Genomic DNA, 13024 nt, shown 5'->3' with positions numbered 1-13024 from the left:
AGGAGACTGGTCCCAGGCTTGAGAGAGAGGCCTGTGTCTGAAGAACTGTAACATCCAGTGGGGTGAGAAAATCGCTTGATCCAAATACTGCCCAGTGTAATAAGGTTGAAGATTTAGAGGGGGCACTTACCTTTTATTTTCTTTGGTAACTATCGCTGACCTTTTGTGCCTACCGCTTATAATCACTTAAAGCCTGTCTTTCTGGAGTTAATTAATCTGTTTTATATTTTACCTAAAACAGTGTGTTTAGCGGGAAGTGCTTAGGAAATCTCAGCTCAGGTTCCCAGGGCCATCCTTACCCATATGCAAAGCACACAGCTGCATAGATCACCACGAAATTTGGGACACCACATTTCCTGGCGCCCTGCGCAGCTGCTTGCTGATCCAGCCCCTGCCCGTCCTCTTCCCGCCCCTGCCCGGCCCCCACTCCCCTGAGGACTGCGGCAGGGCCTGGCCTGCACTCACCGGCGGCTGATGAGTGCTGCGAGGTGGTTCCCCCCTGCTCCCCAAGCCAGCCCCACCTCACCCCTGTGGAAGCCTGGGGCCTGCTCCCCTACCCCCCCGCGGAGGTGTGGGGCCCATTCCTCACCCCCCATGGAGGCCTGGGGCCTGCCCCTCCCCCGCTTCCCCCCACAGAGGCTTGCCCCTCCCCATGGGGGGGCTGTGTAGGGCCCCAGAGTAGCTAGGGATGGCCCTGCAGGCTACAAAGGCTAGTTCGTGTCCTCTCCACATGGAGGGAGGGATGGACTGGGTTAAATACTTACACTCATCAGGCCTCTAACCAGGGCAAGATGGTATAGCTCTGGGGTGCAAGGCTGTGGAGCTGGGGGAATTGGCTGGTGCCTTTCTCTGTGTGATTCGTGAGTGGCTCAGGGAGCCTTCATGCAACTCAGTTGGTTGTGGGGCTCCACATGCTGATGGCTGAGTGATCACAGTGCCCGGAGGGGTTTGCTCCTTGTCACTAGCAAAGCACTGTGAGAGACAGCCCAGGGTGGAGAGTTAAGAGGGCAAAGTGGTACCCCAGTTCCAGGTTGTGCCCGGGGGACCCCAGCACAGTATACATCTGCAGCAGCACAAGGGTTAACCCGAGGAAAGGTCTCCGCAGGCTCCAGATTCCCAGGGATCTGGATGGAGAAACTGAGTCACAACTCAGGATTCTGGGGAATGACGGCAAATATTTTTCTTTATTGAGCAAAGTAAAATAAAATCCTCAGAGAAGCACAAGCCCTGGGCTGGAGCAGCGAGAGGCAACAGCAGATTGCAGACAGTGGTAGAAAGGGATAGGGCAGCCAGTGCATTCTGGATCAGTGTAAATCAAATCCAGTGTCAAAACCGAATCTCACTGTCCTCGCTTTTACCCTGGCTTTACATTGTAGGGAGTCCAACAGTTACTCCTCATTTGCACTGAGCAGAATCAGCCCTGAGGTCCCTGATAGGGTAACTCCTGACATATATCGGCCTGTCTGAGAGCAGAATTCACCCCTCCCCACGAGCTTGTCCCTTCATTTATGCTCTGGATGGCGCTTTAGGGGCACTTTGGTCAGGTGAGAATGACGACACCAGGTGCAATCTGGATCCACTCCTGGGTTCTCTCCCCAATGCTGGAGGGGAGTGGGATCTAGTGGTTAGAGCAGGGGTGAGGGGCTGGGAGCCAAGACTCCTGGGGTCCTTCTCTGGCTCTGGAAGGGGTAACCTAGATACTGTGATAGTAAGAAACATTTTTTACCCTATTCACAACAAACGCATTGGAGGAAAGGCCTTGGCAGGGGGTGGGGTGTTGCTGAAGGGAAACCCCCTCCAATAGCTCTGGGAAGGAGGGTGAATATACCGCAGCGAGTGAGTATCTCATGGTCTTAGCTCGCTGCTTTTTCACTGCCCCTTCCCAACCCCCCCGGCCTGTCTCAGCTAACCGTGCCGGCTTTGCCTGGTCACTGGGTGAGGTTAGTGTGGCTCTCAGAACAGTGCCGTGAAGCTAGCTAGCCCGCGGTATATGCTGGTAGCCCCAAGGCTGGGGTGGCTTTGGTCCCCACCCCCACTAGTAAATCAGCCACTCACAGGATTTTAAGGGGCTGGGCATTGACCCCATTGTCATGCCAGCAGGGGTCGAAGAAGGGGTAGATGGGGGCATCCTCGAAGGCAGCTTTGACGGGGGCGTTCTTGAAAGCAGCGTTGTAGAAGGAGTACAGGGGGATCAAATTATCGGGGTCCTCGGGGTTGTAGAAGGTCACTTCCCCGGCCGTGTAATCGAGATAGACCCCGATGGTCTCAGGGTGGGGGCTACACTCAAAGGGCATCTGGTTGGTATGAAACGCCCAGTATGGCTTCCTGGGCTTCTCCTTGTCGTAGCCGATCAGCCAGTAGCCCTCGGCACAGACCTCACCAGACCCTGAGGTCTTCTGGATCAATCTGCCCTGTCTCTCCGCTCGCTCCGAGACGACGCCCAGGTTCCAGCGCGGCTTCTGGCCCACGAACACCTCCCAGTAGTGCCGCCCGGAGCTGAAGCTCTGCCGGGCCACCACGCAGTTGGCCGTGTCGAATTGCCTGGGGCTGCAGCTGACGTTCTTCTTGCAACTCCCGCATTTCACCTCCTTCCCGTCCGCTGAGATCTCCAGCTCGGGATGGGCCGTGTCTGGGTCCAGGGTTAGATCCTCCTTCTCCACTGGGAAAGGCAGAGGGGGTCAGGGGAAGGGTATTATTCTGCAGCTTTATGGCTCTTCCCATCACAGCCATCACCTGATATTGATTTTTGGGGAGGGCCACAGATTTCCCACCCCTGCTGTGAGTTTAGCCCGTCTCATGCTAAGAAGAAGTGGGCCGGGTCGCGGTTTGGAGGGGAGATCTCCCTGGAAAGCACTGGGAGGGACTCTGCCATTGGACTCAGCAGGGCGGCAGGGGGTGTGGTGCTGCAGGGAGCCCGGCAGGGGGCTCAGTGAGGGGTGCTCTCCCCTTTCAGTCGGTGCTGGTCCCAACACCCCAGTCATGTCGCGCTGTGCGGCTGGCAGTGGGGTGTATATACAGCTGCCCCATCCCAGAGGTGCACCAATATGGAGGTGATGGATGGTGGGGGTGGGGCAGAGGGGTTTGGAGTATGGGAGGGGGCTCTGGGCTGGGGCAGAGGGTCAGGGTGCGGGGGGGGTGAGGGCTCTGGCTGGGGATGTGGGGTCTGGGATGGAGCCGGGGATGCGGGGTTCAGGGTGCAGGAGGGAGCTCAGGGCTGGGGCAGAGGGTTGTGGTGCTGGGCTCTGGGGGGGGCGGAGATGAGGGGTTTGGGGTGCAGGCTGCCCCAAGGCTGCCCCAAGGAGAGAGGACTCCCCCCAGCGCTCTCTCACTGCAGCAGCCCGGGGACGGGGGAGAGGCATCTCTCCCCCCCGTGCGGCCCTAGATAGCCTGCTGCACGGCCACGTGGCTTAGAGGGAACTTAGGTCACGGGCATGCCACGACCTCCTTTGGAAGCCAGTTCCAGAGCTTAACCGCTCTTAGAGTGAGAAACGTTCCCCTAATATCTAACCTAAATTGCCCTCAATGCCAATTAAGCCCATTACATCTTGTCGTGCCTTCTGTGGCCATGAAGAACAATTGATCCCCGTCCTCTGTATAACAGCCCGTGACGTATCTGAAGACTGTTATCCGGTCCCCGCTCCGACTTCTCTCCGGACTAAACATGCCCAGTTATTCTAACTTTGCCTCACAGGTCAGCGTTTCTAAATCTCTCATCAGTTTTGCTGCTCTCCTCTGAACTCTCTCCAGTTTGCCCACGTCTCTGCTAAGCGCGGCACCTAGGATTGGACACAGTTCTCCAGCCGGGGCCTCCCCAGTGCCGAGTAGAGTGGGACAGTTACCTCCTGTGTCTTACGCGCCCCGCTCCTGCTAACACAGAGTTATACCTGTGTTAACTGGGTCTGGGACGTGTTTTGGGGACCGGTGGGATGAGAGACCCTAAGGATTGTTCTACCCAGCGCTCCAGCCAGCGGGGGGTCATTTCAGCAGGACCGCTCCCCCTGCCCAGTGACAGCCAGGACTGCACTGAAAGGCAGGGGATAAACTAAGTCATTGCCCACACTCACCCCGCTTAGCCTGGGAGCGCACACTAGCCCATGGGAGACCCCTGGTGATCCTATAGGCCTAACCCCCCAGATTTCCCCCTGCACCACTCCAAGGGTGGGGGGAGCTGTGACCTCCTGTTGGGGGGGGCTGAGGCCTGGCTTCTGTCCCCTTTAGCTCCCCCCTCCTCAAGTTCCCCAGCTCCCCCTCCTCCTCTTCTCTATCTCCCCCCACTTTCCCCTCCAGCTCCTCCATTCTTGCCCCTGCTCCCCCCTTGGCTGGCTCTGTGCAGGATCAGATGCTTGGTCTCTGGCTAGTCGTCCTCACTCACCTGGTACCATGACGTCCTCATGGCCAGTCTTGGTAGCGTTTTTCCTTGGCCACATTTTATTGCTCTGGTGGGAGAGCAGAAGGGCAGTTGAGAGTCTCTCCAGGCCCCATTGCTTTATACAAAGACCCTGACCAACACTGGGGCCCTCCATGAGGCAGGGCACTTCACAGACCCCTTGCCGTCCCCCCGCCCCGAGCAAGATCGGGGACCCTGGCACTCCACAGACCGTCCTTGACTGAGATAGGGGCCCCATCACACTAGGTCCTGCACAGACCTCCTGACCAAGACTGCAGCCCGTTGCACTGGGCGCTACACCGACATGGGCTCCCAGGTGCCAGGTGCTGCCCAGACACTCAATGAGAAGCTGTCACTGTCCCGAAGAGCTCACAGCAAGGAGAAATGGCAGACAAAGAGCGGGAGGGAAAACAAAGGACCAGGGAGGGGAAATGACTTGGCCAAGGTGACACAAATAGTCGGTAGCAGAGTTGGGAACAGACCCCATGTGTCCTGAGCCCTGGTCTATTACCCTGTACACTGGGCAATGCTGCCTCCGAATGCTCTAGTCTATCTCTGGCTCTGGGAGGGAAGTGGGGTCTACTGTGTTAGAGCAGGGGGCCTGGGAGCCAGGACTCCTGGGTTCTATGCTAGGCCAAAAAGTACTCTGTCCTACAGTAGTTTTAAGGTGTTTCAGCTACAACCACCACCGATGCAAACATGACAAAATGAGGGAACCCCCATCCCCATCGGGAAAGGTGTGAGAGGTCACAGCAAAGCATGCTCTGACAGCCTCGGTAAAATCAGGGCTGGAGGGAGGTGACCGAGCTCATATTGCTGCTGTGCTCCTCTCTAGGCACAAAAGTTGTGATGTGTTAACTATGGATGCCTAGACTGGTCTAAAGGGGCTCAGACCAGGACAGCCTATTCCCAGCGAGGAAGGGAAGTTGATCTTGGGCGTATTGAATTTGTGGCTAAAGGAAAATAGGATCGAGTGGTTCTGCCTCGTTTCCTTGTCAACAGGGAATTGAAGAATATCAGGAATCAGTTCAGCGAGCGAAGGAACAGCGGAAACGGTCCTGGAGCTCGGAAAGCAGGAGATGACTCCGAGACGTCTGGTTCTTTACACAGCATATGGTAGAGATGAGGATCTTTCACCATCTTCATGTACTAAGTCAGGTTCCAACTGTGATCAAGTTGCACCGGGGCTTTATCTAAACTTCAGTATCTGGACCTTCAAATGAGCCAGAGCTATGGGCAAGGGCATGTGGGCAAAGGGAGAAGGGGGGACTGTGATGATTTGGGGAACCTATGAATAGTTCATGAGTTTGGACTGACGTTTGGAGCTCCCTGTGTGCATGTATCCAGCTACCATCTCCATTTTGATTGTAAGCCTAGTCTGTGCCTTCCCTACTGTCCTTCTACCTCCATCTCAGAGGGAAATTCCAAGGCATGGTGACACAGGAGGCTCGTTAAACCTTGATGGTCCTCTGTTCACATGAAGGCACCCAGATCAGTGGTTCTCAATCGTTCCAGACTACTGGACCCCTTTCAGGAGGCTGATTTGTCTTGCCGACTGCCAAATTTCACCTCATTTAAAAACTACTTTCTGACAAAATCAGACATAAAAATACAAAAGTGTCACAGCACCCCGTTACTGAGAAATGGCTGACTTTCTCATTTTTGCCATATAATTATAAAATACATCGATTGGAATATAAATGTTGTACTTACGTAAGCCTGTTTTTCACTTCTGAGCCCAAGGTTCCCAAGGTGAGCGTACTCTTTCTGCACTAAACACCGGAACTGAGTTAGCGTGGAGTCATTAAACTTCCTTTGCAGACCACAGCCTGAGGACAGCTCAAGAAGCTCCTTGCTGACTGGCAGAGAGGTGCTGCTCACATCCGAGAAAAGGAATGGGTTTCCTATCCAGTCGGGTTGAGCGGAGCTGCGTTGAATGTTGCGTAAATATGACTTGAACTCAGATGTCAAGTGGGCCAAAAAAATGATCTACTTTTATTTCTTTAATTTTCCTCTGCTCATTTTCCCCTATGTCAACATCAGTGACATATGCATGAAGCAGTGGAAAACAGGTAAAGTCTTTGTCTCCATATTTGGACTTGCAGAATTCAGTTTTCTTGATAAAAGCATTCACTTGGTCATAGAGATTCAGAATGTTAGTGTGACGGCCTTGCATGGACAAATTTAGGTCATTCAGCCTGCTAAATATATCGGTGAGCTCGGCGAGTTGAGCTAAGCACACAGTGCTGTCAAACACCAGAGGCAAGAGGGGATGAATGATCAGAAAGAAAGGTGAGCTTCTGTGCATGATTCAAACAATCTGTCAAGTACGTTCCCTCTTGACGGCCAGCAAACCTCTGTGTGAAGCACCAGTTGCTGAGGTTCTGACCCGATCTCTTTGCAAAGAATGTGAAACAGGTGAGCATGGCGTGGCCTGGATTGATGCAGCAGGCAATTTTGACAGAATCATTCAAAACTTCTGGAAGCTCAGAACTCATCTTCCATGTATGATCCTTGCAGTGGGTGCACTGTAAGGATTTTCTTTGCTGATCCTAGCTACAGGTCCGTTCACTCTCCCGGTCACTGCAGCAGCCCCATCAATGCAGACAAATTTGCATAAATTCCAACTCAAATCATGTTCAGAAGAAAGAAAACTGAATTAGTTTAAAAATGGCCTCTGCGGTTGAGTTTGCCTTTATACTTTTACAAAACAGGATGTGCTCGTTGATATCCGTGGCAATCAGCGGAGCTTCTCCACTAATATCCGGGGGCTCATCAAGCTGAAGGGCAAATGCTTAAGTTTCTCTACAAGCTGAGAGACAATGTCCTCAGCCATTTCTTCACTTCTATGATGCACGGTCTCACTAGGTAAGGGCACTTTCCTGAGAGTTTTCTGCAAGCCCCACAGTGACAGGCAGAATTAGATGTTCTGCAATTGCGTACAGATTCTTGGGTTTTGCTACAAGATGGGAGACGGCATACAAAGCTTTGAGTGCTTTTGTAAAAAGAGTTGAAGCTTTCTTCATTTTAAGCTGGAAAGATTGGAACTCGGAAAGCTTTCTTGGAAAACATTCTACTGACTTACCCGCATGCACAGAGTGTTTTGTCTTCAAATGTCATTGCAAATGCGCTGGCTTCATACTGTTGTTTGATAGATTTCAGAGCAGCGGCCGTGTTAATCTGTATCCATATAGGAGGACTTGTGGCACCTTAGAGACTAACACATTTATTTGAGCATAAGCTTTCATGAGCTACAGCTCACTTCATCGGATGCATGCAGTGGGAAAAAAAATAGAGTTTCTCCGCAAAGGAAACACAACACTTGAGGTGGATGGCTATTTGGAGATGTGAATCCAAAAGCAATCCATTCCTCGCAGATTTGACATGCGTACTCACTGGCTAAGCCAGCCTGGCTTCAAAGCAGGAGGGGGGATTTTAAAAGACTTGACCCTTGAAAACCTATGAGGAGACTTCCATATGGGTGTGAGTCCCACTTTTGTGAGGGTTCAGGTCTTAGCTCTGGGTGCTCTTGGTCACCATTTGCCACTTTCCCTCAGAATTTGACTGATGGAGCAGTGGCTTCATTTTACCTTCTTTAGGCTCCCAAATTCACTTCCTTGACTTCAGAGAGAGGAGCTAGGTAAAGAAGAGGAGGGAGAGGATAAAGGACAGAGGGGAAGAAGCAGGGCGCTTCTCCATGATGGGCAACTTTTAAATCTAGATGGGATGTTTCTCCCAAAGATCTGTTCAAAGACAGGGATTAGTTCAGGGACGTTCTCTGGCCAGTGCTATTCAGGAGGTCACAGGAGTTTCCTCTAGTGAAGACTCGCAAAATTGACCACTGATCCCTCGGATGTCAACTCTGGTACCCCACTGGGACGAGATGAGTAAGGGGAGTAAATGGGAGAGTTTCTCCCGTCAGCCCAGCGCGGTGTGGAAAGCACGGCAAGTAGATCTAAGCTACGTCGACTAGAGTTACGCTACTTCTCTGACGTGCTTTTCTATTCTCCAGCCTGAGGGGCACGTGACCCCAGACTATGCATGTCTTTTGAACTGCTAATTCAATTTATTCTTCCTGATTCACTTGAGTTAGTATCACCCTTCACGCTGACCAGAGATCAAATTACAACTTTAAAAAAAGAAGTGGGTGAGTGGGGCGCAGGGGGGAGGATATTTATGCCGCGATCCTTAGAGCAAAAAGAGGAAAAATCTACCTACCGGGGCAGCCATCGCCAACTTCAAGTTCCGAGGCTCGTCTCCAGTTGATCCAGGCAATTTGACTGACAAGAACTAAGCGGATTTGGGGATGTTGTTGCTTCTGCTTTATTCCTAGAAAACACACATCCACGTTAATCCCTGATGGATTTAATCATTACCTCTTGGCTCTCTGACTGTCCCCTGCACCCCCAATGCCTCCCACCCACTGCTTTCTCCATTCTGCCCCTTCCTGCCTTTAGGGCAAGGTGTCTGTGTTTGGGGGGCCTCTGTCAGTTTGGGGAGGTGCCCATCCTCTCCCCCCAGCCGCCAGCCCAGCAGGTGTCCAGCTCCTCCCAGTCCCCAGGGCTGCACCCCCCAACAAACCCCCCACTTTGAAGCTCGCGGACTCTCACACACGCTGCAACATTTGTGGGAGGGGAGCAGCTGGTGGGACATGGCCAAAGGCGAGGGGGGAACAAGCACAGACTGGCTTCTGTCTGTGTGTAATCGCCATTTCATTTCCTTAAGCAGCACGTTGCTAGTTTGGGGGCTTTCCCGGGCTGGGTGGCTTCGGGCTTCTGCCTTTTTGGGGGGGGTTGGTTTGTCTTTAATGTCCTGCCGGAGAGTGTGACTGGCTCCCGGGTTTGCAATCAGCGAAAGGAAAGCTTTAAAAGGCGGCTTCCTGCTTCATTTCTTTCCTTTATGTCAGGGGACTGTTGCCCCCTTACTAACATTCAGAGGGGGAGTTTTAGTTGCTAGCTCCCAGTACTAAAAAGGGGGAAGGGTTGATGGGGAATCAGGACCCTGAGCCTGACAGCCCCCAGGAGCAATGGGGAGAGGCACAATGCTCCAGGTCAGCCTGATTGACAGGGCGGGCAGGCTAATCAGGGAGTCAGGAGGCCAGGGAGGTCCCGTCCTATGGGTGAGCTGGATTTGCCTGGGTCAGACAGAGTGGGGCTGAGCTAAGGAGAAAGCAGGGGCCCGAGCTGAGCTGGGGAGCAGAGCTGGGGAGCCAGATCCAGAGGGACCAGAGGCACAGCCCAGAGAGAGCAGACTTGCCCTGGGAGCAGAGCTGCAGCAACCAGAGCCAGAGGGGCCAGAGAAGCAGCCCAGGGAGCTGGAGGCAGAGCAGCAGAGACCGAGTGGTGGAGCTGGGGCTGGAGCGGTCTGGAGCTGGGTGCGGTGACCAGCTGGGGAGAGCGAGGGGGACCCGGGGCAGCGGGCCCAGCACAGGGAGACGCCTCAGCCAAGGGGCTCTGCAGGCCAGGCTTGGATCTTAACCCTGACAGGGCGGGGACGACACTGGGCAGAAGGGTCCTGCCACTTAGAGCCTGAGGGCGTGTGGCCCCCACCAGAGCAAGTGTCCAACCCACAGCATCCCTGCAGCAGGGCCTGGGCCTGAGAAGGGGCCTGGGACTTACCAGAAACAGACTGTGAACTGCCCAGACGTTCCAGAGACACTCTTTGTGATGTTCCCTGCCACAGAGCGGGGTGATGTGTTTCCTTTAACCTTTCCCATTTTCCCTTATCCTCTTTAAGATTAATTGTTGATGAAATAACTTGCATTTGCTTTAACTTGTATGTAATGGTCAGTGGGTAGGAGAAGTGCCCAGTGCAGAGAGAGTGCCCCGGAGTGGGGACACCCTAGCCCCTGTCCTAGGTGACCGCAGCAGGGTTGGGGGTCGAGCCCCGCAGGAATCCCGGGCCCAGCCTTGTCGGGGTTACGAGGACTCTGCCAGGCAGGAGAGTGGAAGGCGAGTCCTCAAGGGCAAGGAGGCCACTGGGTAAAGGAAGTGGGAGCGAGGACTCATATCCTTTCGCTGGCCCACTTCACCGGGGTAGTGCAGAAGCCAGGAAAGTTCCCCACAAGAGCGGGACTATTCCCCCGCTTACATTTCTCTTTCCCTTTCCGCGCCTGCCGGCTGGGCTGCTGCCTGCCTGCCTAGCACTGCCCGGGGAAGGAGGCTCCTGGCTGGAAGCTGATCCAGGGGACTGGGCTAGATGTGAATTCCCAGGGAGCGGGGGGGTGCGGGGGGTGGATCCAGGGGAAGGGAATCAATCCGTCCTGATGCGGGGAGGAGGGGATGCTGACCAGAGTGTGTGTGTAGGGGGGGAGATGAAACTTCCTCTCTGGGAGGGAAAACCCCTCCTTCAGGATGAATCCAGACAAGGGGAGGGAGCGGGGAAGGGACGGCTCCCCTCCTAGGGAAGCCCCACTTACCTGTGGCCGTGGCTGGGTGCCCTCGGCTGCCTGGGGGCACAGGGAGGGGGCGAGGTTCAGCCCAAGTTCACTCATCAGACGCGAGGGCAAACTTTTCTTCCAGCAGCCCCCCGGCCCAAGGGCGACTTGCCCAAACTCCCCCAGCCAGTTAAAGTCAAAGCCAAGAAAAACCCAAGATCTTTCATTCCTGCCCTAGTCACTAGCCAACGCTGCTCCCTCACGGCCCGTTTTCTCATAGAATCATAGAATCTCAGGGTTGGAAGGGACCTCAGGAGGTATCTAGTCCAACCCCCTGCTCAAAGCAGGACCAATCCCCAATTTTTGCCCTGATCCCTCAATGGCCCCCTCAAGGATTAAACTCACAACCCTGGGTTTAGGAGCCCAACGCTCAAACCACCAAGCTATCCTTCCCCCCATCTAGCGACTGGTAACCCCATGGAGCAGGACTGACTTACCCGCCGAGAGCCAGGCACTCGCAGCCCGAGGGCCGAGGGAAGATCTGAAGGGCTGAGGCTTGCACCGGTGTAGATATTCCATCGGTCTGTAATTATACCGACTGGAATTATACCATCCCAGCCAATAAGAGCGCAGGAGTGCTGTACAGCATGCAGGTCCCTGCAATGCCATTGGCTATCACAGAACGAGCCACCCCTCTGCCTCAAGTCACGTTGTTATCTCGCAGTGTGGCTAGTGTAACCAGCTGCTAACTCTTCCCCGGTGTCACTTTCACTTTTACTAATTCTACCCTGCCCATAAAAATCCCCCTTTAAGTTTTCCTTCTTGCCCCAGCCTTGTTCTTCCCTCTAGACTCTAAAGAGGGGAAAACTTAAGGCCAGAATTTTCCAAAGCATTAGGCAGGTAAAAGTATTTTTGATGGAGCTGGTCAGAAACCGGGGGATTTTTTCTGTGGAATATTTTGACATTTTGGGGAAAAAAAATCTAAACTGAAATTTCTGAGCTGAAAACCAAAAGGAACAGTCACTTAGCGTACAGCTGTCACAGTTGGAGACATGCCAAGCAATCCCCTTGGAGCATCTCTGGGGTGAAAGGAGGTGAGGAGAAAGTCTGAAGAGCTGGGTCCTGTCTGGCACAGTCTCAGGGTAACCGCTGCGTGGCCTGCTGTAGAAATGCCTTTTTGGGTCTCAGGCCTCAGCTGTCACCTCTCTCTGGGCAGGGGCCCGTGACCCACTCCCGTCTGACCGGAGGTTTTTGGCTGTAGCCCCCTCTAGTTCACTGGGATATCCCCAGCAGCCGGTCTGCCATGAGGCCAGCACCTGTGCCGTGCTTACTATCCACAGACATGACAAGTGATTTACCAATGACCCAAACGGTGTCTCCAAAGCAAGCTCACTTATTCAAGATAAAAGTCTCCAGAGAAAACATGGAGACAAGAAATGGATTTACAGGCACACTGAATGTACCGGAAATCCCCCATCAGGGAGGCTAAAATCCCAACCCTTCCTTGGACTACTCTGGCCCGTTGGACCAAAAGTCCTGTCCCTTTGCTGGATCAGAAAGAGGCCGCGAGGCTAGATAAACTCAGCCTTGTATAACAAAAGCCTTCAGTCTCTGGAAAACCTAGCCTGAGCCAGCCCATACAAGCCTCTCCAGTGGGTGGTGGCTCTCTGGAGCTGTTAACAATCCTAGGGGTAATCACCACCCCACACTCTTGTTAGTTGCTGGAGGAGCCGTTATGCTCCCCCATGGAGCAGAAGATAATCATACAAACCACTCATAGATTTCATAGCGTGGTTCTCCAAGATACGGCCTGGGGTTGCAATATCTGTCGCACTGTCTGGGTGGTAGAGCAGGTTCTGGAGACATCTGGAGTGTGAAGCTTCTTTCCCCCGGAGAATGGTGCGGCTCTGGGAAGAATTCAAGGGGAATCCTTAGACCACCTGGGAGATGAGTCGGTCTCATCACCACCTTGTCCCTGTGGGATGACGTGTAGAGCAACCCAGCCGTGAGGGCCTGGATCTCACTGACTCTGCATGCCAGCGTGAAGGCAACTAGGAAGACCCACAGGGGAGCTCAGCCATTACAGGTACAGGTTAGTGCCCTATGGACTCTCCGCGGCAGCAGGGGTGTTCACGAAGTGCCTGGTGGCAGCGCATCTAAGGAAGCTGGGACTTCACTTCTACCTGTACTTGGATGGCTGGCTGCTCATGCGGCCCCGTGAATCTGATACTTGCTGTGGGCCGGGTGGATGGCGGATAGGA

The 13024-nt window shown here is 53.9% G+C and overlaps 1 protein-coding gene across 1 annotated transcript; it reads right to left on the bottom strand.

Moving 5' to 3' along the window:
* Positions 1-1165: 1165 nt before the first annotated feature.
* On the bottom strand, positions 1166-11424 carry LOC119566507 (tripartite motif-containing protein 72). Its single transcript, XM_037901464.2, has 4 exons — positions 11261-11424; positions 8606-8716; positions 4373-4436; positions 1166-2659 (listed from the first exon to the last, which is right to left on the bottom strand). Exons 2-4 carry the CDS (start codon positions 8615-8617, stop codon positions 2052-2054), a joined length of 684 nt encoding a protein of 227 aa, XP_037757392.1. The 5' UTR covers positions 8618-8716; positions 11261-11424; the 3' UTR covers positions 1166-2051.
* Between the last annotated feature and the right edge of the window lie 1600 nt (positions 11425-13024).

This window comes from Chelonia mydas, chromosome 6 (genome assembly GCF_015237465.2).
Source record: "Chelonia mydas isolate rCheMyd1 chromosome 6, rCheMyd1.pri.v2, whole genome shotgun sequence".
In the NCBI taxonomy this organism is placed as follows: Eukaryota; Metazoa; Chordata; order Testudines; family Cheloniidae; genus Chelonia; species Chelonia mydas.
Note: the sequence above shows the minus strand (reverse complement) of the source record. Positions and strands in the feature narration are given on the sequence as shown.

Coding starts and splice junctions, on each gene's coding strand:
- LOC119566507 (XM_037901464.2), bottom strand. Junction 2,660..4,372: donor TGAGGACGTCATGGTACCAG/GTGAGTGAGGAC, acceptor TGCCTTTCCCAG/TGGAGAAGGAGGATCTAACC.